We start from the raw sequence: 25,977 nt of genomic DNA on the forward strand, positions 1-25,977 counted from the left end.
TGACTTCAAAATTTTAGTTTTTCACTTACCATGCATAAACGTTTCTTTCTCAAAAACACAAACACATACATACACACAACTATGGGCACTTTCATGTCCTTTAATTATATATCCAAAAATATATAATTTTGTTAAAATTCCTCTTTCTTTGTCAACAATAAAACCTACTTTTAAAAAATTCACTAGCTTTCTATTTTTTTTTTTCATATTATTTCACCTCCTTTTGGTGTCAAAATCACTGTTTTCGCCTTGTTGCACAACCAGAGTTTTAAACTTCAATAATGAAAATACCATTTAAAAATATTATTTATCTGAAAACTATTAATGTATACTAATTAAGCAGTAGGGAAATAAGTTAAGTATTTTATAGTTAAAAATATTAGACTATTATCAATATTATTTTTTATACAAAGTATAGCTGCCGCACAGTATCATTGTCTATTCCAGCACAACACTGAAATTTCACTTTGACTTCACTTTCACTTTTTGTGAAACATTGTTTAGGTGGTTTCTATGAAAATGAATAGTGACATCTGAGCACATGTTCAATATGGAGAGAATAAAAAAAAAACACTTATTTATTCTACTTCATTTCCAAACATACTGTACCTTTAAAGGTGTTTTTAAAAACCAAACAAAATTAAGGAAAATACTAGTATAAAATCAAAGCTAATCAGGGAGACTATCTTTCATTTTTTCACAATAAACTGTAGAAATATCATTTCCACCACTGTCGTTTCCACCACACTGCTCCCTTAGGTGGAAAAGACAGCATTTGGTGGTACATTTATGGTTTCAAAACACAATTGATATGCATTGCGGAAGTACAGGGGTTGGACAATGAAAAACTGAATTGGTGGCCAATTTAGTGTTGGAGGTTTTATGGCTAAATTTGAGCAGCTGGTGGCCAGTCTTCATTCCACACTTAAGAGCAGAGTGTGAATGTTTAATTAGCAGAGTAAGAGCACAGTTTTGCTTAAAATATTGCAATGCACACAACATTTTGTCAAATGGTGACATGTCAGTTCAAAAGAGGATACATTGTTGGTGTGCGTCTCGCTAGCACATCTGTGACTAAGACAGCAAGGTTTCGCAACATATCAAGAGCTATGGTATCCAGAGAAATGTCAGCACACCACCAAGAAGAAGAATCACATTCAAAGGGAGTAACTTTGGATGCAAGAGTAAGCTGTCTAAAAAAGGTTGTCCATGTGTCCATTTTGTTTTCGATATTTCTGACACATTCAGTTATAGCGGCAAAAACTCAAAAACCTCTAACTCTTCAAAAAAATCTAAAGTGTGTTTCCTACAAAAAGACAAAGCTGGTTATGTTTCACAGCTGTCTTTTTCTTTTTTTTTGCTCAACATTATGACCACTGTTCCCTTTAAGCCCTTGCAATATGCGCTTAGCCGAGAGAGCTCGCGCGGAGTGGAGCTCTCAGTAAGGCACAGTTGGAAAAGTGCTTCTTTTTTTCGTGTTTTTTTTTTTTTTTTGCTCTGCTCATCGCGAGCTCTCCCAGCTAAGCGGATATTGTGAGGGCTTAAGTGTGTGTATGTGTGTGTGTGTTTGTTTGTTTGGTGCTGTCAATGTTTGTGTATGTGTGTGAATGAAAGACAGTGTGGTGCTGTGTGTCTGTATGTTTATACACACAGCTTGTTATAGCCTCCCCCCAAAATATAACACTGTGTATGGAAAGCATCGTCAATGCACCGTGATATCGAATTGAATCGAATCAATGGCATGATAATCGTAACCGAACTGAACCGTGAGACCAGTATAGGTTCACACCTCTAATTAAACCACAGTTGCCCAACTTACTGCAGAATTAAATGTGCAGCTCAACTCCAAACACATGGCCGACTGCTATAGCTAAACCTTTGCCTATGCCAAACGCCTGTTTCAATGGTGCAGCAGCCAAAATCTTGGGCTGTGGACAATGTGAAACATGTATTATTCTCTGATGAGTCCATCTGGGGGAATGAACTCCAGCAGCATCACGTGGTGACACAAACACTATTCTATGTAAAGAATGGCTCAAAATCTCACTGGAAACTGTATCTGTCTTTCCCTAGTTAAACTGATGATAAATTGTCTGCAAAAGGAGGTCCGACACCATTCTAATGAATTATTCATTCATTCATTCATTCATTCATTCATTCATTTTCTTTTCGGCTTAGTCCCTTTATTCATGAGGGTTCACCACAGCAGAATAAACCACCAATTTATCCAGCATATGTCTTACGCAGTGGACACCCTTCCGACTGCAACCCATACACTCTCATTCACACACATACACTATGGGAGATTTATCTTACCCAAATAACCTTTACTGCATGTGTTTGGGCTGTGGGGGAAAACGGAGCACCCGGAGGAAACCCACACCTACACGGGGAGAATATGCAAACTTCATGCAGAAACTGCAATTGACCCAGTCAAGCTCGAACCAGTGACCTTCTTGCTGTCAGCCGCACTATCCACTCACCACCACGCTGCCCCACTAATGAATTATTGTACTCTATAACCAGGCCTTTCAGTTTTATTGTCCAGTCCCTGTAGATGTGTAATACTTTTTATTTTAAAATTAATTCATATAATATTTAAATAATAATCGTTTTTTCAGAGTATACACTGTTTCTAATAAGCTCTAAACCAAATTAATATAACAATGTTAAATATTAACACTTTCTCTTATCTATGTTTGTCCTCTTGCAGATCTTAAAGCTAGACAAATTGTTTAAACTTATGAGGCTATGTTACGTTACTCTTGAACAAGTTCTTTTTACTCAACTTCACAAGGCTAAAAGTGCCTGTAGTTAAAGAATTGTCCATACATACATCCTGCTTAGGTCTTGTAGCCCAGCATGTGCTGTTTACAGTGTTATCACACTTTAAACATTTATATGTTTTTAACATACTGAAAACAACATTAAAGTCAGTGCATTTTAAAACTTCTCCAGGGCCCCAAAACACTCTTTGATCCCTGGGGGTTAATGACTCTTGGTTTGTTTTGTGCTTGAGCACATGGCTTTGTCTTAGGGCCTACTCACACTATGCGCTATCCGAACCATGCCCAGGCCCGTTTCCTGGATCGTTTGAGAAGTGTAAGCGCGCTGAATCAGGCTCAGGCACGGTTTACTTGGCCGGCCCTGGCCCGGTTGGAAGAGGTGGGCCTGAGCGCGGTTCACTTGGGCTTTGGCGCGGTACGTTTGTAGTGTGAGTGCAAAACGCGCCAAAGCCCGAAACTGAAAGCGAGACGTGACTTTAAGGGACTGTTACATATGGATTTATTAATCATTCTTACTGTTCAGTGAGCGCAAACTGCAGTAGTTTATTAAAGACACAAAATCCTCACTGCACGACAGCTGCACACCTTCAACAGATCTCCTCATTCCTCCAGCACGAAGGCTTTATGATTGTTTATAAGCGCCAAAAGTGGCGGATCTGTTTGGCGAAATATCTGACTGCGTGTCCCTGCATCTCTAAGGACTGTTTGGCGAAATATCTGACTGCATGTCACTGCATATCAAACGACTGAAACGATATAACTAGAGAAATCTCCACTGTGCTGAGCGAGAGCGCTTCTCACTGAACAGCGCAGCATCGATGACGTAAGCGTGCCCAGGACTGATTGTGGTGTGAGTGCGGGCCGTCGGGGGAGACGGGAGGGGGGGCAAGCATGCTTTGGCCCGGTTTGAGAAAACTGTACCTAGTGTGAGTACGGTCTTAGTTTGCATTGACCATGTGCTCCTCTTATCGTGCCTCATTGTGTCTAGCTATCACACCCTCTTGTTTAGGTTGTCGAAAGCCACAGTCACACTACACTTTTTGTCCCATAGACTTCCATTCATACACATGCAAACGCAGCAGACCTGAAGCGCAACCTCTTACAACAAGTTTCGCAGTTCGCTGCATTGCAAAGGTCATGCTTTGTGAACTCTGGCCTGTGAAATTGCAACACGTGACTACATTTGACCAATCAAAAATCAAAACATGACCTCTCTGTTCAAAAATTTTAGATATGGAGCAATCGCTTGCTTTTTTTAATGTCTAATCATATTGTTTATCATATCACACCCCTTTTCATAGCACCGTACGACAGAATTTTGCAAGAACATACTCTAGAGTAACAATATTTTCAAACCAGTTGTTTGAGCATAGTTGGTGTTTTTGTAAGATAATTCAGAATGAGATATTAAATGTTTTTTTAAACTATTCAAATGAACATTTATAATTCTTATGATTCAGGCATATACTACTAGTTAATTTGTATCAACTTCTTACAGTTTTGTAACCTAATCTAAAGTAAGGACTATTTATGCTTTATAAATCCCTTACAAATGGCAATTAAAGGCTCAGGTAAATTCTAAACAGAAAAACAAATCATAAATGAAATTATTCATTTATATTCGTTTGAGGATACACAAATGAAACTGTATCAAATAAAAAAATAATTCTTGCAACCTTATCTAAAATACACTTACTGTACCATGTAAACATTGCATCCTATTACATTGTTAAATTATTATATTGTTGCTGTTTTATCGAATTTTTTGTTGCATTTTGACACTTCAGTATTCAGCAATGTTTAAACTTAAAAGTAATTTTCCTTTTTTAATAAGATTGCAAAGATTATTGTTCATTTGATACCAAGCCTTAGTTTGTCATTTATAAAGGATTTATAAAGCATGAATAGTCCTCACTTTAGATTGGGTCACAAAACTACATGAGGTTGAATTAATAAAACATGTATTAATATACATAGTAACCATTAATATATGCCTGAATAATAAGATATATAGTCGTTGATTAGAATGTTTATTAATCATCACTCATTCTGATTGATCTTAAAAACCTCCAGCTACTCTTAAATACAAATGGTTTGTAAATAATGCAATATTGAATTTTGTAATAAAAAATCAACCAGTCACAAATTATGAAAGTACAATTATTAAGCACATCATAAATGTGCTTATAAGTCAATAATACAGCATTTGTAGCTTCAGTTATAAACTGCTTACTAATACTAATTAATGTAGAGGTAATGCTTAACTAATAATGAATTCACTAGATGCTAATGCTTAATAAATGATTCATAGTGTGTAAAGTGTTACAGATTTCCCTTCATCACACCAACAACAGGCGCTACGTCATAATCGCGTTCCTACAAGAGCAAACACTTAATTGGTTAATGTAGAGGTATGGATTTGTAGCAGTCATCTGTTTCATTTTATTTTTGAATTATAGCTGTTATGTTTGCGTTGATTAGTCATTGTTTCGTATTAGTGTTGCAATAAGTTCAGTTTAGTTCTAATGTGTTGATGCCCATCATCATTTTAACCTGTATGTCCTGGCGAGTGACACTAGGGGGGGGGCAATTGGTGAGCCATGCGTGAGCCGCAGCAGGTTTCACGCATTAATGAAGAAGCCACACTGCCAGCACTGAAACACATACTATTGCATCTCATTGTGTGTGTGTTTGTTTGTTTGGGTTTATTGCAGGTAAGATGTATGATGTGGCATCAAATGTTATGTTTAGTATGTGTTTAGCTGTGTAAATAATGTGTTGGAGAATCGTTTATCTATGTTTATTTGTATAGAATAACCGCATGCAGGGGCGGACTGGCCATCTGGCAGACCGGGCAGTTTCCTGCTGGGCCGACGTACTTTTTGGGCCGGGCTGATCATCGTCTTATGATCTGATCGGCCCACAAAAGGCTTAGCAGCCTATCTTTTTTTCTGCCTTATTAATTGATGCTGCTGTGATCTGTGACTCTCTGAAAGTAAGATACTTTTTTTCCCGGACAGACAGACCGGGCCGGCCCATGTGACACACTGCAGCCCATAGGCTCTTTTCTGTATTGACATTGGACTGGCCCAATCACAAACTCCTATTTTGGACTCTGTGTGAGCGTGCGTCGTCTGAGTGTATTTGTCAAAATAGTCGAGAGTCAGAGAGAAGAAACGGAAGGGAGGCGCAGAGAAATCGCGGGAAATATACCAGCGTTTCATTTAGCGGTTCTGAAAAGTTCTCTGTTTATTCTAGAACACGGCTAAAACGCAAATCACGTGACCAACCACTCTGCCAAGAGCTGCAGCCAGTAGTTCAGAGGCTGAGCAAAAACCCCAGGTGAGAGTATAGTGCATGTCAGACAGTTCATCTACTGGATCTCATCTCACTATAGTTGTTAAACTTGACATTAAATTCATCTTGTTGTCTATCTAACAACTCATATGTCTTTGAATCAGGTAACTCTGTTTAGGCAGAGTGCAAAGATAAGCTAATATATTAATTTATGTAACATATCTGCACATTGACTGATTGCTTACCTTTATCATATAAATTTATTGTACATTATACTGTTATAATGGCCATTATTGATTATTAAAGCCGATATTCTGCAAAAGAGAGGGGGTAAAGTTTGTTCTTTTTAATGAAAATGAAAGGAGGCAGTTATATTCAAGCCCTGTTTTGTTATAAATATGCATAGTAAAGATGACACTCATATAAATATATAGCTACACGAGGCTGTTTGGTGTCTGTTAATCATAATATCAAAATGAAACAAATTTCCTTATATTATTGTTTTCATAGTGAAACAGCAAACAGGATGAGGTAAATGAGGTTATAAAGTACACTGTTCCCTTTGAAGATTTACCCATGCATTAGCAGGCAGTTTTTGTTATGTTTATTATTGAATATAGGCTGAGTGAATAGTGTATTGAATAAGCTAAATTGGGTGTAGTGTATGAGTGTGTAACGACTGGGCGGAGTGACAGATACAACAGAAGGTAAGATCCAATATGCAGGTTTATTCAGCGTCAGGCAAGCAGTGGTCATACAGGTGCAAACAGGTATGTATAGACAGTCCAGAGTCGTAGTCGATATAAACAGGCAACAGGTCAAAAGGCAGGCGGCTAAACAGGAGAACAAGGAAAACAAGGCTAAGGTCTAACACAGAGAAACAAGACAGGGAAACGCGTTGTAATGTCACAAATGCAAACAAGACTCGGCAACCAGGGTGAGTGAATGAGTGGTTTATGTATGGTATGTTATCAGTCTCTGACAGGGTTCAGCTGGTGAGTGCAATCAAGCAGATGAATGAGCATGGGTGTCTGGGAGCAGTGCATGTATGAAAATGTAGTCCTGGGAAATGCGGAAGTGTAGTCTTGGTGCTCGTGTGAGAACCAGCGATCTCTGGAAAGCGATCGCTGGTTGTGTGACAGAGTGTGTGTGTGAATAAGTGTGTATGGGTGATATCCAATATTGGGTTGTGGCTGGAAGGGCATCTGCTGCATAAAACATGCTGGAATAATTGGCAGTTCATTCCGCTGCGGCAATCCCTGATAAATAAGGGACTAATGCGAAGGAAAATAAATGAATAAATGGTGTATTTTTTTGGAACCCAACAAATTTCTTTATGGATAGTATACAGAAATTAAATTGAGATTAAAAATTTTATTTATTTATTTCATATATATGGCTTTTGTGTTTTATAAAATATGAGTTGATAAAAATATTGGACGTGCATAGATAGATAGCATTTTGATTGAATGTAGTGGGCCGCTCTGGCCCAAAATGCCAGGGTCGATTTTTTGCCCCAGTCCAGCCCAGACCGGATGAGTGTAATCGCAGCAGACTTGCTGTCGAGTCGGCCGCGCGCTCGCGCGAGTGTAGATCTAGATGATAGAGTCTGTGTTATTATATAAATATAATATACATATAAATATGGTATACATATAGATTACAAGGTTTATTAAGTGTGAGTTTACCTTTTGAAACTAGTGTGGGTTAATACAATTATATTAAAATGTTAGAGAGTATTTAAATAATAATAGTATAGTAAACTATAAAGTAGTTAGTAGATAATACAGTTATTTAAAATAGTTTTTGTTTGTTGTTTATATAAAAATAAGAGTTTGGAGTTTATTGACTATTACTCTGATATCTGTCATGCATATTATTGTGTGGATAAATGCATTAAGTCAATGTCTATTCATTGCCATTGTTTATTGATAATTCTATATTTAGGTTTTTGTGTAAGTGTTTCTGTTTTCATTGTTTTTACGCATTAGTGAAGAAGCCACACTGCCAGCACTGAAACACATATCATTGCATCTCATTGTGTGTGTGTTTGTTTGGGTTTATTGCAGATTGCAGTGACAAACAATAAAAATAATATTATGGTGCCAAAAGAAAACTTTTGCTTTTCTGTGTGTGCAACATTAACGTGGCATGAATGTCTGCTAAAGTTTAGATTTTCCATCTTGATTCGTGCAACATGCTCATAAGCGTTGTTTTACGCAAATTAGGTCATTCGCACTGCCTCATTCACACGAATAGTGCCACAGGATGTCTATTTATGGCTTTGTAAAAATTTAACAGGTAAATCACTCATGTTTGATGCTTCTTCCATGTCAGGTTTGAACACACCATAAGAACTGTGCTGCGGCTCCATGGACATCCGCTTTATAAAACATATGCCAGAATTGGTGGTTCATTACTTAGATCAGTCCATAATATACTTAGAGACGTTTTTGTAAAAGGGCATCTATGAAGCAAAAACTAATTTTGGAAGCTGTTTGACAAACACGTGTGTTGGTATGGTGTGTTCACAATCATATTGGAGTGATGTAGGAATTAATGCATATAAACAAGATAGGATTTGCAAAGAAACCAGGATTAAAAGATCTGTTCAAACTCTCTGTGATCCAACTGCATTTCAAGAAGCAGTAAGTGATACACTGCATTTTCATAGTATATTAAACTACATAATTCAAAATCCCTCAAATCACTACAGCTGCAGTGTGCACAACTATAAATGAGGATGCATCAATCACACAACAGGAGTCCCGGTTTGTGGACTTTAAATCAGGTATATTTTGTACACTAACTTGCCTATAATTTGTCACATAAAACAATAATAATTGTCACACACACACAGTCACATAAGACATAATACCTTGTCACATAAGACTCTCTGGACCTATCCTTGTCTCTTACAGGATGGATATGAGTTTCAGTGTTACCCGTGTCAAGGGTTGTGTCTCTGGGTTCAGTGAGTTCTTGATGTTGCATTGGGTGCATTGCCCGCACATGGGTGCGGTTTCTCCTTAGCAGTCCGTCATCAGTGTGTATGATGTAGGACCTTGGTGTTACCGCTGGACTCATGACTGTCCATTGAGATTGTTCTCTTGGCAGCCACACACGTTCTCCAGGTTTCAGTATTGGCAAAGGACGTACTTGGTGGCGCATATCACACCAGCATCGCTGTTTGTCTTTTGCTCGCCTCTCACACTTCCTGAACCCCTTGATATTTGGCCATCGAGGTTTTAAAATCTTTGGAAGCTGTGGTAATGTAGTGCGCAGTACTCTCCCCATGAGAAGTTGTGCTGGAGAGTAGCCATTCTCTAGAGGCGTAGCCCGATATGTCAAAAAAGCTTTTGTTTTCTCTCCGCCTCCTTTTCATAGTCCTTTTACTGTTGCCACTGCACGCTCTGCTTCTCCGTTTGCTTGTGGGTATCTCGGGCTGCTAGTAATGTGTGCAAACCTATAGTCACTTGCAATATTCTTAAAGAGTGCACAGCTATACTGTGGTCCATTGTCTGACATAACAGTCTCTGGAATTTCATGGCGACTAAACACATCTTATAGTGCTGCAATTACAGTATCTGCTGTGGCTACATTGAGACATGCTACTTCAATGTAGCATGAAAAATAGTCCACAATCAGGAAATATGTAGTCTTTTCCCAGAAAAATAAGTCTGTGCCCACTCGCTGTCAGGGTCTTTCAGGCACTGGGGTAGTCAGCAAGGGTTCTCCGTGTTCTGCTCTATTCTGTGAACATATAGTACAGTTCTCCACCAACTGACTAATGTGAACAGACAGTCCTGACCACCAGACGGCCTGACGGGCTCTGGCTCGGCATTTGACAATACCCTGGTAACCATCATGTATGTTATGGAGGACCTCCTGCCTCATCCATAGGCCAATTTCACAAGAACCGGAAGCCCGTCGCCGCTGGGTAATTTTACTTCCGCTACAGTGACAACAAACGATTTCTATGCTGAGAAAACATGGAACGATTTTTTACAACATCTCTCTCCACTCTGCCGCAAATTAAGTTCGAGGACATCAACCGAATTGTTGCAGAAAATTCTTTATCAAGGTACGTTTTGAATTAGCTACTATCGCTAGCATATCGCTAACGTTAGCGGCAATAAAGTTACAGTCGTTTCTAAATAAGTTATATGATATATGTTGATTACAGATATGTTGACTTTTTTCATTGTTTATGCATGCTTAGTGTCAAATGTAGTCGACAGCAAGGTGGTAGTCAGAGCTAGATGCTACCGTTCAATGAGGAAAAACGAGGAACCCCACACACTGGAGGTTATATGTAATCTGCCGGTTGGCTTATGATTGCAGATTAGCTATCATTGTTCTGATAGCAAGTTCTATTATTTTTAATATAACTGCTGTTGCAGTTTTTAAGTGTTCTGGTGTAACATACGTAGCTTTTGCGGTTGCAGGCTAATGAATTTTACAGTGTTGACACTAGAACTACCGAGACGGTCATTTTGACTGCTATATTTGCAATTGAATAATTTAGTTTAAATTAAAAACACACATATCTATAAATCTCAGGCTTTCATTAAATATGAGAACGAGTCTGAATGACTGGTATGGCATTTCAAGTAGTTAGACAATTCTGGTAGTTCCGGTGTTAATACAACAGCATTTTTTCAGTGTTGAATATTGTTAATGACTTGTAGTTTTAAAGAACTTTTGTGTTCTTTTTTACAGATGTTTTTGGAGTCTCATGGAGAGCCTAGTGTCACTGCTTATGCATGTAGTTGTGCAGCTGGCAAAGGGTTATGTAACCATCTAACAGCTCTGTTGTATCAAACAGCCCACTATGTGCAGCTTCATCTAAAATCTGTCCCACCAACAGTGGCTTGCACAAGTGAACAACAGAGATGGCATCGTCCAAGGACACAGGTAAGTGTAATGTTTCCCGTTTTTCAGCATTTGCAAATATTCCTGGTTGACACATTTTTTTTTTTATATTAAGGGTGTCAGTCCAGAGGCAGTGAGTCAACTTGTAGTTCAGAAACCATGTTCTTTGGGGAAGACAGGAGTAAAGTCTACGCTGTACAAAGCTCACACAGGTGATAATAAACTGTGTGTATGCAAAATGTATCCATACTCTTGACAAACAGAAACGCATACATGTATATCAATATACAAACATCCTATATATGCATAAAAGACATACCCACACATAGAAATGTACAGACACACATCTAAATATAGATTCACATACATTATTTACAAAAAGAACAGAGAGAGGCTGACAGATGTATTTCATCATAAAGTTACATACACACTGACAGACTCCATTTAGTAATTTGTTGTTTCATATGTTATAAGTTAACACTAACAAGCATTTATTTCTTTAGGTCCACTTCCAGATCCACACGTCCTGGCTTCTGGAGCAAAACTAAACCAGATTGACCCAAAACCTTTGTTGGCTCATATACTTGGAGGCATGTCAGAAATGGAGTTGGTCAGCTCGCAGTTTGGTCCATTACCCCGGGGCAGTCCTCTTTCATACCACTATCCTCTCACAGCTGCTGATCAACCTACAGTTGATTTCCCCAACCTGCCAGTGTGTGGCAGTCAGTTTAGTACAAACCTAAATTTTGTTCCCACTCACCACCAATCTTTTCATTTGCAGTCAATACAAGTGTCACACATCTTATCCGGTCAGATTGAGCACAATACTCGACTACAGTCAAATTGTGCTGCCTGGGCACATGCGCGTCAACCAAGAGTCACCGCAAGCAGGTTTAGAGAAGTCTGCTATGTGGTTGGTGAATCTGCTAGCCAGTCATTAGCAGCACGTATACTAAAAGGCACAAAGCACACAAGTGCTATGAAACGTGGACTTGAACTTGAACCAGAAATTTTGAAACAATATTCTGAAACAAAGAGGGTTACGGTTTTACCTTGTGGCTTTGTTGTTCACCCAGATGCACCACATCTAGGTGCCAGTCCAGATGGGAGAGTATATGATCCATCTGAAATCTTCCCATTTGGTCTAGTGGAAGTAAAAGCTACATCTGCTGAAAGTATAGGCCAGGCTTCATTTATTAAAATGCAAAAGGGCCAAGCCAAACTCAAAGAAACACACAAATACTATTGGCAGGTTCAAGGCCAGCTTGCCGTAACTGGTCTGCAGTGGTGTGACTTTGTGACTGACACACAGTCAGACATAACCATCCAGAGGATTTGGCGAGATGATGTCTTTATAACATCAATGAAGGAGAAGTTGGACATGTATTACTATTATGTATATATGGACAAGTATCTATCTATGGTTTAAGCATTGCTGTAGTAAAGGGTTAATTCACACAAAATTTATAATTTTAATTACTCACCTTGATACTTGCACTTGTGAGCTAACCCTTTAAAATTGCTACCACGGTATGTATATATGTATAGTAATTAATTTTATATTGTTTTACAACTAAACTACTATTATAATTGTAAAAATTTCATGTTGTATCAGTTCAGGTTTACAATTCTGTATTATATCTGAAACTAACAATAAAATGTGTCAAATAACAACTGGACAACAGAACAACTGTATGATATGTTTATTTTGACCAATAGCAATTATTAAAAAAAAAAAAGTTTATTCAAACTGTCCTTGTTATTTTCAGGAGACTGCTCATTTTTGCTTGATAAAAGTAACAAATCTGCCTCTGAGCACAGAGGGGGAAATACATTGTAATATTTTTTTGTAAAAGTTAAAAGGAAATCATAAAATTACATTAACTTGTAACTATTTTAATAATAACAAGCAGATCAATGTAACAAATCAGCAGAGAATCCTTCAAATGTATCTAAACAAACACTGAGTTAATTTTATGTGGTTGTCATGGTTTCCGTTCTTTGTATATGGACTACTCCGATGGGTTTGATTTCTACTATTTTACACATTTCAGGATGGTTAAACTAAAACTAAACTGAAAATTAACTGGCTAGCCAGACAATCTGGCTTCAAGGTAAAGGCCACAGAACATGCAGAAATCTGGCTCATTTAATGCTCCAAAAACATTGGTCCCTGGTAATTTACCATGAAGCAGCAGTTATGCCAGATCTGGTCAATTGTTCCTGACAAGCTTAGTGGTATAGCAGAATCGAAGATGTGGTTTTCTTTAACTCGTCGTATTACTCTTTCCACCAGAATTCTGAGCCGTGCAATGGTTTGTGTTTTTTGACAGTCTGTCTTGCTGAACTGCCGGTCACGCTTGAACGGTGGAATTATTAGTGTAGCACCAACATTGGTGATCATGTCCCCAATTGTAAAGCCTTTGTCAGCCATCACCTCATCTCCAGGTTCAAGTAGACTCAAGATGCCAGACCTCCTTGTAATCTCTTTGTCAGAGATTGAGCCAGTGTACAGCCGAGAGATGAATGTTACTGCACCACATGGAGCCACTCCCAAGAGTCCTTTAAATGTTGTTGTGCTCTTGTAGTTAGAGAATATCTCTGAGTGGAGTGTCAGAGATGTGGGACTCTCACAGAAAATTTCTGTACAGTCCAGGATTACTCTGACATTTGGACTGAATGAACTATACTTCTCAGGCATGGAAGAGCTTATTTGTTCCCTTGACATCCAAATGGGAACAGAGCCTAAAACAAAATAAAGATAATTTGCCCAGGTGATGACTGTCCTGCTTACTGTGGCCATGCTTACACCAAAGATGTCAGCAATTACTCTCTCCCTAAGGCCAGCAGCTACGCGGCAGCAGTACATGAACAGTTCATCTATGAGCTGAATTTTGCGTGCAGGACTTGGTGTAGGGGAAGCTTCCTGACCCATTCTTTGTGCTTTTGTCCAGTACATAAGGTTTGTGGCAGATGGACAAACAGACTCCCAGAAAACCTGGAATACTTCCTGTGAGGGAAACCTGGTGTAGTAGCGAATTGTGTGATCAGACACACAAAACCTACTGAACACAGTTGGTGTCTCCAGTGAAATTTTAATTAGCCTAGCCTCCAGCTCTGCTATGTATTCCAAGGCTTCATCCAAAGCACCTACAAAATGACAAATTACAAAGGTTTAATAATAATATCAATGATTAGAATAAAAAAATCTAAGTAAAAACATTAAACTACTCAAGTTACTTTTAATTTTGTAGCACTTTATACAATGTTTTTTTCCAAAGAACCTTTACAAATTTAGTGAATTTAGAGTTGCAAACACCTTAATACATTTATAAAGCAGCTCTAAAACTGCGCATTCATTAAGCTGAAATCAAATCAGTGCTGATTTATAGTTAAGAACTGTATAGTTGATGAATTATAGGGTTAATGAATTTAATTTATCTTTATGGCACTGTTAAACCATGTAATGTGCCTCGACTGTGAGAAACAAAACACATGCAAATCATATCCTGATTAAGGAGCAAAGTTGTCGCCTTGTGCAACAAATTGAGCATTATTTTAAAACTATTGCCTGTTATTCACTGAATTTACAGGTTCTGTTCACTGCACGCAAACGCGTCCTTTTCTGATGTAAACAAACAGTGCGACAGCTCACGTGTGACCTCGCGGCTGTGATTACATCATTACATGAGGACAGAAATGACATTTTAGGTGAATTGTACTTTATGAATTGACTTCAACCCTAATCGAGATAATCATGCAGCCCTAGTGTGTATAATTTTGCATCTAAGTTACACTTTAATACAAATACTTACCAGGAGGGGGGTATGCAGCGTAGTCATGGTCCTTGACGATAACTTCTGAGTCGTTACTCTGCAGATCCACAGTTTTCGGGGCACGCACATCTACTCCTAGACGAGCACTTGACCTCTCAAAAGCAGACTGCTTTTGTGGCTGTACATGAAAATTGTTCCACTGAAAGCGACTTGGAATAACTCCAGGTTTTAAGCGACAACTACCCTGGATGAAGTCAGCAGCAGTGAAGTGTTGACTGCAGACTAACGTACTTGCCCTTCTAATATCAAACTTCGGCCCTTCGTCTCGTCGAATTGCATGTACCCACTTTTGTCTTTGCATGTCGTTAGTGGGAAACTCATGAAAACTCATGTATGGTTGCTTTTGCTTTGAATTGCTGCACTTTGGTACACAGCAGAACGCCTTGCTCCTCGACTGCGCTGCCATAGTTTTTACCGGAAATAAGTTTACCCAGGGGCGGTCAAAACCGGAAGTAACGAATGCGGAAGTGTGAAATTGGCCTATTGAGGAATTTCTATTCTTTGGCCCCTGAGGAGTAGCTCTCCAGCAACAGTAAGATTTTCTCTTTCAGGCCAGTATGGCCCCAACTCAGGTGGAAGATCATGTTTCATCAGCCACTCAGTCTCACAGTATTGGATGAGTTTTCCACAAATAGGATCAGCTTTCTGACTCTTGATTATAGTAGTCAACCGTGTCTCTGTAGCTGGGAGTCCCTAAATCACTGCATCCACAAACACCTTTACTTCCTCCTCTTCCTGTTTCACCTTTTGCATAAATGTATGTTTTACTGGGGCTCTTGATAATGTGTCAGCGGTTATGAGCTGTTTACCCAGCACATGCACAATGTCAAATGTGACATTGTTCCCTCTCTATGTCAGTCCAGTTGGCTTTTCTGTTTTGCTGCATCTCCAGGGCCATTGCCTTCAGTGTTGGGCCTTTTTCCTTATTTCCCTCTGTTCCTAGGCCGAACTTCTTCTCGCTTTTTCTGAACACCAGCTTCCTCTTGCTCACTCGCTCCTCTGCATCCCCCACACGTCCGCTTCATCAAGCGCCCCCTGCTGTGTAATGTTGAGAAGACTGCTGAATTTCTGTTATAGTTTGTGACATTATTCCGGCTGTTGTTTTGCTTTTTTTTTTTTGTCTGAGGATCATGAAAGGGACGCCCTCTGCTGGGAATATATTGTGCCAGCACTGTTTACAGTTGAAGACTGCCAAAAGACTTTTTGTTCTGTTTTTTTCCCTCCTCCTGGCTGGATTTTGGTCTTCCTCCAGAAAATAACTTATTTTCGATCAAACTTATTTAGAAATTTAATTAGTTGTATCTCGCATGTTGTTTTTTCCAGACTTTTTTGATCTAAAATAAAACTGTTTAGGGAAAATTCTTATAAATAACATTGTTTTCTCTTGAACTTTAAGTGCAGTCACTTTATTGATGGTGTTTGATCATAATAATCTAGGAAAAGTCTGTAAAATAACAGTGTTTCTTTGTAAAACACTCATTGGCTAACTTTAGTTGAACAGATGTGATTCTAACAATCTAGGAAAAGTCTGTAAAAAAAAAAAAACAGTGTTTTTCTGTAAACGTTTTATGGACAATATCTGTAGAGTTATTTTTTGCATTTTATTTAAACAAAGAAATTTTACCACTTTTATGGGTTTTGTTTGGATATATATATATGTGTGTGTATATATATATATATATATATATATATATATATATATATATATATATATATATATATATACATACATATTTTATTTTTTATTTTTTTTCATACAGAGCAAGTAATTACAATTTATTATTCTCATTTTACGAAATTTTAAATATACTTAAAAAAACAGGAAACACTGTAAATAATACGGCAATTTTAATGTAAAAAGCAGACAAATTGCTGTAATTTGTCATTACTTATATAGTACATCAAATAAAAGTCAAGCTGTTAATTTACAGATGTTGTTTGTTATTTTTACGGACTTTTGTATAAATACTGTATAACTAATACTGTAATTTCCCAGTATAAAAAAACAAGAATGTCAGTAATTTGTCTTTAATAATAAGTAACTAAAATGAAAGTTAAACTGTTAATTCAGAGAGATTGTCATTTTACTAAGTTTTGAATATAATTTGAAATCACAAAATTACTGTAAAAAATGTAGAGTTTTTTTGTAAAATTTGGTGTGTTTTTTTTTTTTTTTTTTTTTTTTTACTGTGTAAAGCATTATTAACATCCAAATTCATGTTTGGTAACATTAGTTAATGCACCATGAGTTATCTATTACCAATGAAAAACTTTATTTTCATTGACTAACAAGCAAATACTTACTGTTACCAATACTGCATATCAAAACAATATTGTTGAATGCTGAGATTTGTACCTTTAATTATATTTTGTGTGGTAATTTGATCCAGTTATACAGAATTGTATTACATAATAAGAATAGCTTCGTCTTAATCTGCTCCATTAAATTCAACACAGGTCAACAGCAAGAATCACTTTAAACATTTAATATGTATGGCATTCCTACATGATATGCAAATAAACACAGTACAGACTTTTGCCATGCCAGAAAATTTTATATTTATCCATTTGCAGGTCAAATAGATACAGTACAGAAGTCTCATTCTTGGATAAATAAGCATAAATAAAAAAACAAGAAAAATGCAATTTTCTAAAATACTACTATCATAGCCCTAACAGCAGAACAATTTGATGAAAAGAGAAGAAATAAAAACACATTAAAATAGAGAAACCATAAACGTGTCTTTTTCAGAATGCAGAGAAGGCTCCAGTGGCCTTACATTAGGGGATAGCTGGCCATTGTCGCAATGCCACAGTGATTGTTTTTGTCTTTTGCCATGTAGATGTAGCCTTTGTCACCCCATTTGTCAGACCAGCTAAAAAAGTTGAAAGAAATAATTAAATATGAAAACATGCAATCAAGCTTGTGCCCGCAAAACTAAAGATTGTTTGCATCATACCTGTTCTTCACAATCCAGTATCTATTCCCAGCAACATCAGCACCCTGATAACCATAGCCAACCACCAAGACTGCATGATCAAGTCGACTGGTACATGCTCTCTCATAATAGATTCCTAAAGATCAGAATATTATAAAAGAGTTAAGGCAGAGTAAGTTTAGTAATAAGTTTGGGTAACACTTTATAATTACTACACGCTATAAATCATTGATTAAGCATTAGCAAATAGTGAACTCATTATCTGTTAAGCATTAACTCTACATTAATAAGCGTTAGTAAGCAGTTTATATCTGCAGCTACAAATGCTCTATTCTTGACTAATAAGCACCTATATAATTTGCCTAATAATTGTACTTTCATACTTTGTTAATGATTTATTTTTCATTACTAAATTAAGTATTGCATTATTTACAAACCGTTTGTATTTAAGAGTAGTTGAGGGTTTGTAGGATAATTCAGAATGAATTAGTAAATGATTAATAAACTATTGAAATCAAAGTTTATATGTCTTATTATTCAGGCATATATTAATGGTTACTATGTATGTTAATAAATGCTTTACTAACTCAACTTCATCCAGTTTTGTGACCTAATCTAAAGTGAGGACTATTTATGCTTTATAAATCCCTTATAAATGACAAATAAAGGCTCAGTTAAATTCTAAACAGGAAGAATGACATTATTCATTCCTATTCATTTAAAGATACACAATCGAAACTGTAAAAATAAATCTTTGTAAGCTTATCTAAAATAAAAATCACTGTAAAGTTTAAACATTGCATCTTATTATATTGTTAAATTATTATATTGTTGTTGTTTTATCCAGTTGGATGTCATATTTTGACACCTGTTATTAAGCAATGTTTAAACTTTACAGTAATTTTACTTTTTAAAATAGATTGCACAGATTATTGTTCATTTGATTCTGAGCCTTTAATTGTCATTTATAAGGGATTTATAAAGCATAAATAGTCCTCACTTTAGATTAGGTCACAAAAATGCATAAAGTTGAATTAATTAAGCATTTATTAACATATTAGTTAACTATTAGTATATGCATGAATAATAAGATATATGAATGTTGATTTCAATAGTTTATTAATCAATTACTAACTCAATCTGAATGATCCTAAAAACCCTCAACTACTCTTAAATACAACTAGTTTGTAAATAATGCGATACTTAATTTAGTAATGAAAAATAAATCATTACCTAAGTATGAAAGTACAATCATTAATCACATTATAAATGTGGTTGTAAGTCAAGAATAGAGCATTTGTAGCTGCAGTTATAAACTGCTTACTAACGTTTATTATTGTAGAGTTAATGCTTAACACATAATGAATTCACTAATTGCTAATGCTTAATCAATGATTTAGAGCGTGTAGTTATTATAAAGTGATACCTAAGTGAGTAATAATTGCATAAACAACCATTTTAGCAAATATTCAATTAAAACTAGAGTTGAGGGATATCAGACACCTACCAGACTGATAGAACTGTAGGGATTGATGTGATGCGTCAATAGCAACAGATACAGGACCCACAGCAGCAACAGCATTCATTAGGGCAAGCTCATTACCTCTGGGGATGTCCACGAATCCGGTGATTTTAGCGACATTAAAACGGGGGTCATAGCGGCATGGCAGATCATCCTGCAAGCACGAAGTTAAAATAAGAAAAAAGTGGTACATTGAAGTCTTAAAATACTTAATGACCTTCATTCAAAGAGATTAAAAAACTAAAATGACATTTGTCCACAATCTGCAAATACAGCAGTTTAATCCCATGTCTAATCCCATGTTTCATTGCTCAGAAACCGTCACAATATGATTCTTACCCTTGCAAGATAAGGGTATGACTGCTCAGAATCCAGCCCCTTGTTTTCTTTAACATACTGGAAGGCCTGGTCCATGATGCCTCCATTACACCCTTGATTGCCCTGTGGTCTGGAACAGTCCACCAAGTTTTGCTCACTCATAGAAATCAGCTTTCCAGTTTTACGAAAGAGCTGACCTTCCAAGGCACCCGTTGAACTGAAAGACCAGCAAGATCCACATTGTTTCTAAAACCACAAAACAGAAGAGTCACCAAACAGTAAAGCTACAGATACACATACTGACATTTAATAGCCATTTATACATTAAACTGGGTTTACCAGATCAACTGTAAATAGATCAATTGTAATAGATGCAACTATAGGTCCTAATTTAGCATAAAACATTTGCAGTTTTCAGTGACTTTAAACTCACCTGGTCTTTGACAGGAGTAACATAGCCCCTCTGTCTCCAGTCAACCTGTTGTGGTGCTGCAAAAAAGCTGGGTTCCATGAACAACGGGCCCTGTGACGTCCGGTTGGGGTCATGCTTATAACCATTCATTGCCTGTCTGAACTCCTCATTTGTCTAATAAAGAGATTGTAGTGAAATGTTAATAAAACAGTCTTACAAATAGTACTTTAAAAGGTATCGATAGCACCTCAAATTGAGAATTAAAGTAATTTTGCTGAAAATCTTTTAGAGCACACAGGGCTTAAATCTCTAATCTAGGATGTTGTTGACTGTAATTGAATCATTTAATAAACACAACAACATTCTGATCTGGTTTCACACTTATGAATCTTGCATTTTGATTGTTTTTTTTCTCTCTTTTTGACAATTTGGATTGTATAAAGCAATATAGATAGAGAAATAAATGACTGTAATTGACTGTAATACTAAACTGCTCACCATGTCACCAAATTGATTCATTCCCATTTTAAAGGTGTGATTTCCATAGGAATACTCAAAGTTGTGTTGCTCAATTTTTCTCAAGTTCTCCTCCCAAATCATTCTCCTCCCGACCTCTAGGTCCTGGAGTAGAAAGTAGATAAAGTATCAGCTATTGCAAAGCACCAGTTCAACATAAACACATGCACTGCATCATTCATTCATGTTAAGCTGTTACATGGCTACAGACTACAGTCTTCCCACCTCATGATAGCTTTTTCCATGCTGGCTCTTCCAGGAGTTCCAGTGGTCGTCTAACTGGATGTCTATAGATGGAGCAGTGAACACTGCACTTATGCACAGCGTGACGAGCAAAGCAAACATCATCCTGCCTGGAAGACTAACAGAAAAAACAACAGTAAAAAAAATGTAACTTAAAGCAATAAAGAAAATTTATAAACATTAACAAAACACTTTAAACAGGCAACAGCACAAGCAGTTCACTTTACTGTGAGTTGAGGTAAATGTCACATTAATATAATACAAGCAATGTCTCCTATGAAGGAAGGAAAAAAAGAAAGATTTACACTTACATTTCGCAAGCAAATCTTTTTGAATGAGTGAACTTACAATTGAGTGGGTTTTATAGCCTGTCTGAACATAGAGGCGGTCTCTCATTGGCTGACGTTGATGATGAAACTAGTCAATTTACAGCCAATCAGGTGCAGCAAGAACTTTATCTTGTCATGTGATCCAGAATCACAAGTATTCATCAATGGACTATGGTGATTCTTTATATTATTAGTGGACTGTAACAAGATTAAGGCAATCAGAAATGTTTTTTATTTCCACAGTTTATAAAAATCAACATTTACAATGCACAAGTGGAAAGCTTACTAGAATACGTTACATTTGATTGGGGGATATAGAGATTGTGTTAGGTTTGTTTCAATCATTGTTTGTGTTTGTCACATAAGGGTGTGTTTGACCAATCCCACATGCTTAGACAGAAAATAATCCAAGAGAAAACACAGAGTCCATTTAGAAAACTAAGCATTAGTTTAGCAAAATTTAGAAAACTAAGCATTTTTAAATAGCATCAGGGGCTAATTATTTCATTCTAATTACTAAATATATTTAATAATTAAGACTGACTGAAATTAGCAGACACAATACTTCCAGTTTTATAGTGTATATATATATATATATATATATATATATATATATATATATATATATATATATATATATATATATATATATATATATRTATATATATATATATATATATATATATATATATATATATATATATRTGTATATATATATATATATATATATATATATATATATATATATGTATGTATGTATATATATATATATATATATATATATATGTATGTATGTATATATATATATATATATATATATATATATATATATATATATATATATATATATATATATATATATATATATATATATATATATATACATATCCTTTTCTGGCTGCAGGAGAGAGAACATCATTGCACATTTAAGAATGTGTGTGTTTGTCCTACAGTTATAATTGTTTAATTACCGTTTTATCTGTTATTAATCTTTTTTAAACATATCATCATATTATCATCATCTCAAATAAAGAAAACAGCTCAGTTGCCTGTAAGTGTTTTCTGCATATTTAAACGTGTTTTAAAACAAGTTCCCACCACTGTTAGAATGCCTGTGCATTTCTGTTGCAGTTTAAGAATGTTTCAATTAAGATATTTAAATTAAATTAGATGGTGCATCAACATAAAATTTTTTATTTTTTCTGATATGCTAAACTATACTCTCCGCACCTATTGATTCAGTACAGGACTACCGACACCCACATCTAGAAGGACACAAAGTACACACACAGTGAATCCCAAGAGACTCATCACACCCTCCATCACCCAACACCAGTGCTGTCCGAGAAATGCATAAGTTTTCTTTAAATTTGGTTTGCAGTATCAAATTCCATTAAAACAACTGTTTCCCACCAGTCCTTACTTCACACTCATCCCTCAAAGTTTGTTGTGAGAGAATTAAGGAAATGTGGCTGAATGAAAGTGAAACTGCTGAACTGCAGTTGAAGTCTAAAACCTAAAAATGAAACCCCCAAAATTACATGAAACTCTGAAGCATACTGTGGTTGTCACACTCTCGGCTCGTTCCTGCTGCTCCAGTCACCACTCTCCCTCACCATCCACCTCTCACCACACCCGTGAACAATCACCAGAATACTATTTACCCGCACCTGCAATCATCACACACTAGATATAATCACCTCCTTTACTCATTCATTGGCTGGAATCAAAGTTTGATGGTTCACCTCATCTTCTCTCCCTCTTCATCTCGTCTTCTTCTGTGGATGTACCTCTTTGCCTATAAATGCACATACAGCTGTTTAAGGTAAGTGACTAAGCTTAACAGGTGTTGACTTAAGATCTGATGCTTACCATAACTGTGTGTGAGATAGCTCTCCCTCTGTTACATCACATACCTGCTTCATCTCTCTGCATCTGCTGCATAGTTCTAATAAATACCCATAAATATATAACCATCCTTGTCTTCCTTGCGTGACTGTGACAGGATTCCCGACTGAAGAAAAGCTATACACTGTCACGGTTGCAGGTTTGTGCGCTTTTCCGGAGTGTATGTTTGATCACGTGGGTTTGTTTTGTTTTGGTTGTCCATGTGTATTTGTTATGCTCACGTGATATGACGACACTCAGCTGGGCTGATTACACGCCAGCTGAAGTTCATTATTAGGCCTATATCAGGGTGACGTTTCTATGTTTCTTTGTCAGTTCGTTACACCTGTTCTTATGTGTGTTGTCTGTGATCAGGCCCCTGAGGAGATTTACCTGGACCCTGTTTTCCTGTCTGTTCCTGCCCTGTGTTCGTCGTCCTCCTAGCCTGTCACTTTCATTGTTTGTTTATTTTGACTTGGTCAAATAAACTACATCACTCGCATCTGGATCCTCTTTGACTCTTATTTTGAACGTTACAGAACGAACTGACCTCATTATGGATCCAGCGAGTGCATCTCAGATCTCCGAGTTCGTCTCGCACAGCAACGCCAGGATAGACTGACAGGATGAGGCTTTGGCCACCACGTCACAGGCGATCCAGGCACTGGTCAGCCAAGTGTCATTGCTTACTTCTCAAGTCCAACAGTTGATCACTGGAGCTGCACAGGCTGAGACTGCACCGACTCCGGAGGTGACACCAGCGCCTGCTGTTGTTGGTCGCTCTGATGAACCGCGCCTTCCACCCCCGATCTGCTACTCTGGAGAGCCCCTCTTGTGTCGATCCTTTCTGTCAAAGTGTTCCTTTTATATTACGCTGCAGCCATTGCTTGCCACCAAAAAATCCAAGGTAGCGTTTGTCATCACGCTTCTTTCAGGCAAGGCGGCCCAATGGGGAACTACAGCATGGGATCAAAAGCTACCATGCTGTTCTACCTTTGACCTGTTCTCCAAAGAACTAAAGAAGGTCTTTGATCAAGCCGCTTCTGGGAGAGAGGCTGCCCGAGTTCTCGCTGAAGTCCGCCAGGGGAATCGGAGCGTGGCGGAGTACTCAATCGAGTTCCGGACCTTAGCTGCTGAATGCGGCTGGAACGCGGAGGCGCAGTGGGACATGTTCCTGCACAGATTATCTGACCGGCTTCAAGATGAGATCTATTCGTTAGATCTTCCCAAAACTCTTGACGGGCTAGTTGACTAGGCCATCCGGGTTGACACTAGACTGCTCCGTTGTGAGAGCCGCCTGCAGCAAGGCAGGTTTTTGGATCCCGTCCCTGACTTTCCGGCTTTGGCTGCAGCACCGGAAGTGGTAAGCGTTGACCCGGAACCCATGCAAGTGGGCAGATCCCGCTTGTCCGTGCAGGAGAAGCGTCAACGGAGATCGGAAGGACTCTGCCTCTACTGTGGTGGGGCGGGGCATCGGGTGGCTTCCTGTCTTGTAAAAGACAACACCTATCAGTAGGTAAGAGGTTACTGATGGGTAAAAAATTAATGTGGACAAATCCTCTACGTCTGCTACTTTACTGCCCGTCTCCTTACCATGGGGTTCCGGAACTCATAACACACAGGCGCTCGTTGATTCTGTGGCGGAAGGAAACTTCATTGACTCTAGTTTCGCTTTCAGTTTCAAACTTCCGGTTATAGCACTATCACAACCCATTGAAGTAAGCGCCCTCAGTGGACTTTTCCTTCCCACCATCAATCACTCCACCAAACCCATAAAACTCATTACGTCTGGAAATCATGTTGAACACATTTAATTTTTTTTAACAGACTGTTCCAACTCACCGGTGGTGTTGGGTCATCCATGGTTGATTCTTCATAAACCTCACATTAATTGGGGTCTTAATTCTATATTCTCGTGGAGTGAGAAATGTCATGAGTCTTGTCTTTCGTCTGCTCGTTCTGCTGTTTCTTGTTCTGTGTTTCAGGAGGAGCGCATGGACCTGTCAAACGTGCCCAGTAAATACCTCGACCTGAAGAGAGTGTTCAGTAAGTCTCGAGCTGCTTCTCTGCCTCTTCACCGTCCCTATGACTGTGCAATAGACTTATTGCCAGGTACGTCTCCACCTAAAGGCAAGTTATACTCTCTTTCTATTCCTGAGAGGGAGGCCATGGAGAAATATATTTCTGATTCTCTAGCGGCCAAGATCATACGGCCCTCTTCTTCACCGGCGGGGGCGGGGTTCTTTTTCGTGAAAAAGAAGGATGGGTCTCTTAGACCCTGCATAGACTATCGAGGACTGAACAGCATCACGGTGAAGAATACGTATCCTTTACCGCTGATGTCTTCAGCGTTCGAGCGTCTGCAGGGGGCTTCGTTTTTCACGAAATTAGATCTCCGCAACGCATATCATTTGGTTCGCATGAAGCAGGGTCATGAGTCGAAAACTGCGTTTCTTACCCCCAGGGGGCATTTTGAATATTGTGTTCTTCCGTTCGGGCTTTCTAATGCTCCTGCGGTTTTCCAAGCACTCGTAAATGACGTGTTGCGAGACATGATAGATCAGTTTATTTATGTGTACCTGGATGACATTCTGATTTTTTCTCGTTCTCTCCAGGAACATGTGCAGCACGTCAGGCGAGTGCTTCAGCGGCTGCTAGAGAATGGGCTTTTTGTCAAGGCGGAGAAATGCGTGTTCCATGCACAGTCTGTTCCTTTTCTAGGACACATTGTGTCAGTCGAGGGGGTGCGCATGGATCCAGAGAAGTGGCTGTGGTAAATTGGCCAATTCCAGAGTCTCGTAAGGCCCAGCAGAGATTTCTGGGCTTCACTTATTTTTACCGGCGTTTTATTTGCAATTTCAGCCAATTGCCGCCCCTCTGACGTCCTTGACCTCCGCCAAGACTCCCTTAAGGTGGTTAAGTGTAGCACAGGCTGCATTCACTAAACTAAAAGGCTGTTTTGTTTCAGCCCCCATTTTGGTGACACCTGATCCAGCCCGGCAGTTCGTGGTGGAGGT

The 25,977-nt window shown here is 37.9% G+C and overlaps 3 protein-coding genes across 5 annotated transcripts; 1 reads left to right on the plus strand and 2 right to left on the minus strand.

The window, feature by feature from the left end:
- The first annotated feature begins 10,697 nt into the window (after window positions 1–10,697).
- Window positions 10,698–12,636, plus strand: LOC108191771 (uncharacterized). Its single transcript, XM_073917934.1, has 3 exons — window positions 10,698–11,000; window positions 11,074–11,170; window positions 11,462–12,636. Exons 1-3 carry the CDS (start codon window positions 10,764–10,766, stop codon window positions 12,385–12,387), a joined length of 1,260 nt encoding a protein of 419 aa, XP_073774035.1. The 5' UTR covers window positions 10,698–10,763; the 3' UTR covers window positions 12,388–12,636.
- A 10-nt stretch (window positions 12,637–12,646) lies between these two features.
- Window positions 12,647–15,198, minus strand: LOC101886821 (uncharacterized). 2 transcript variants are annotated; one of them, XM_009306675.5, is made up of 2 exons: window positions 14,774–15,198; window positions 12,647–14,108 (listed from the first exon to the last, which is right to left on the minus strand). In XM_009306675.5, exons 1-2 carry the CDS (start codon window positions 15,123–15,125, stop codon window positions 13,108–13,110), a joined length of 1,353 nt encoding a protein of 450 aa, XP_009304950.3. In that variant the 5' UTR covers window positions 15,126–15,198; the 3' UTR covers window positions 12,647–13,107. The 2 variants fall into 2 exon arrangements, with proteins under 2 accessions (XP_009304950.3, XP_073774034.1); XM_073917933.1 differs by having other exon boundaries at window positions 12,653–14,108; window positions 14,978–15,198.
- Window positions 15,199–17,265: 2,067 nt separating this feature from the next.
- si:dkey-26g8.5 lies at window positions 17,266–21,081 on the minus strand. Of its 2 annotated transcripts, none has more exons than NM_001103115.2 (8): window positions 21,056–21,081; window positions 20,727–20,862; window positions 20,484–20,606; window positions 20,007–20,159; window positions 19,595–19,819; window positions 19,241–19,409; window positions 17,755–17,869; window positions 17,266–17,670 (listed from the first exon to the last, which is right to left on the minus strand). In NM_001103115.2, the coding sequence occupies exons 2-8, from the start codon at window positions 20,847–20,849 to the stop codon at window positions 17,571–17,573; spliced, it is 1,008 nt and encodes a 335-aa protein (NP_001096585.1). In that variant the 5' UTR covers window positions 20,850–20,862; window positions 21,056–21,081; the 3' UTR covers window positions 17,266–17,570. The 2 variants fall into 2 exon arrangements, with proteins under 2 accessions (NP_001096585.1, XP_068080710.1); XM_068224609.1 differs by having other exon boundaries at window positions 17,268–17,670; window positions 20,972–21,080.
- Between the last annotated feature and the right edge of the window lie 4,896 nt (window positions 21,082–25,977).

The sequence above is a fragment of the Danio rerio genome, chromosome 12 (genome assembly GCF_049306965.1).
Source record: "Danio rerio strain Tuebingen ecotype United States chromosome 12, GRCz12tu, whole genome shotgun sequence".
In the NCBI taxonomy this organism is placed as follows: domain Eukaryota; kingdom Metazoa; phylum Chordata; class Actinopteri; order Cypriniformes; family Danionidae; genus Danio; species Danio rerio.

Excerpts from the sequence above, each read along its gene's own strand:
- LOC108191771 (XM_073917934.1), top strand. The coding sequence starts at position 10,764 with ATGACTTGTAGTTTTAAAGAACTTTTGTGTTCTTTTTTACAGATGTTT. Across the intron at positions 11,001-11,073 it reads GGCATCGTCCAAGGACACAG|GGTGTCAGTCCAGAGGCAGT; the intron begins GTAAGTGTAATG and ends TTTTATATTAAG. Across the intron at positions 11,171-11,461 it reads GCTGTACAAAGCTCACACAG|GTCCACTTCCAGATCCACAC; the intron begins GTGATAATAAAC and ends TTATTTCTTTAG.
- LOC101886821 (XM_009306675.5), bottom strand. The coding sequence starts at position 15,125 with ATGAGTTTTCATGAGTTTCCCACTAACGACATGCAAAGACAAAAGTGG. Across the intron at positions 14,109-14,773 it reads CGCTGCATACCCCCCTCCTG|GTGCTTTGGATGAAGCCTTG; the intron begins GTAAGTATTTGT and ends GTCATTTTGTAG.
- si:dkey-26g8.5 (NM_001103115.2), bottom strand. The coding sequence starts at position 20,849 with ATGATGTTTGCTTTGCTCGTCACGCTGTGCATAAGTGCAGTGTTCACT. Across the intron at positions 20,160-20,483 it reads TGAATCAATTTGGTGACATG|ACAAATGAGGAGTTCAGACA; the intron begins GTGAGCAGTTTA and ends TCTCTTTATTAG. Across the intron at positions 17,870-19,240 it reads CCTACAGTTCTATCAGTCTG|GAATCTATTATGAGAGAGCA; the intron begins GTAGGTGTCTGA and ends TCTGATCTTTAG.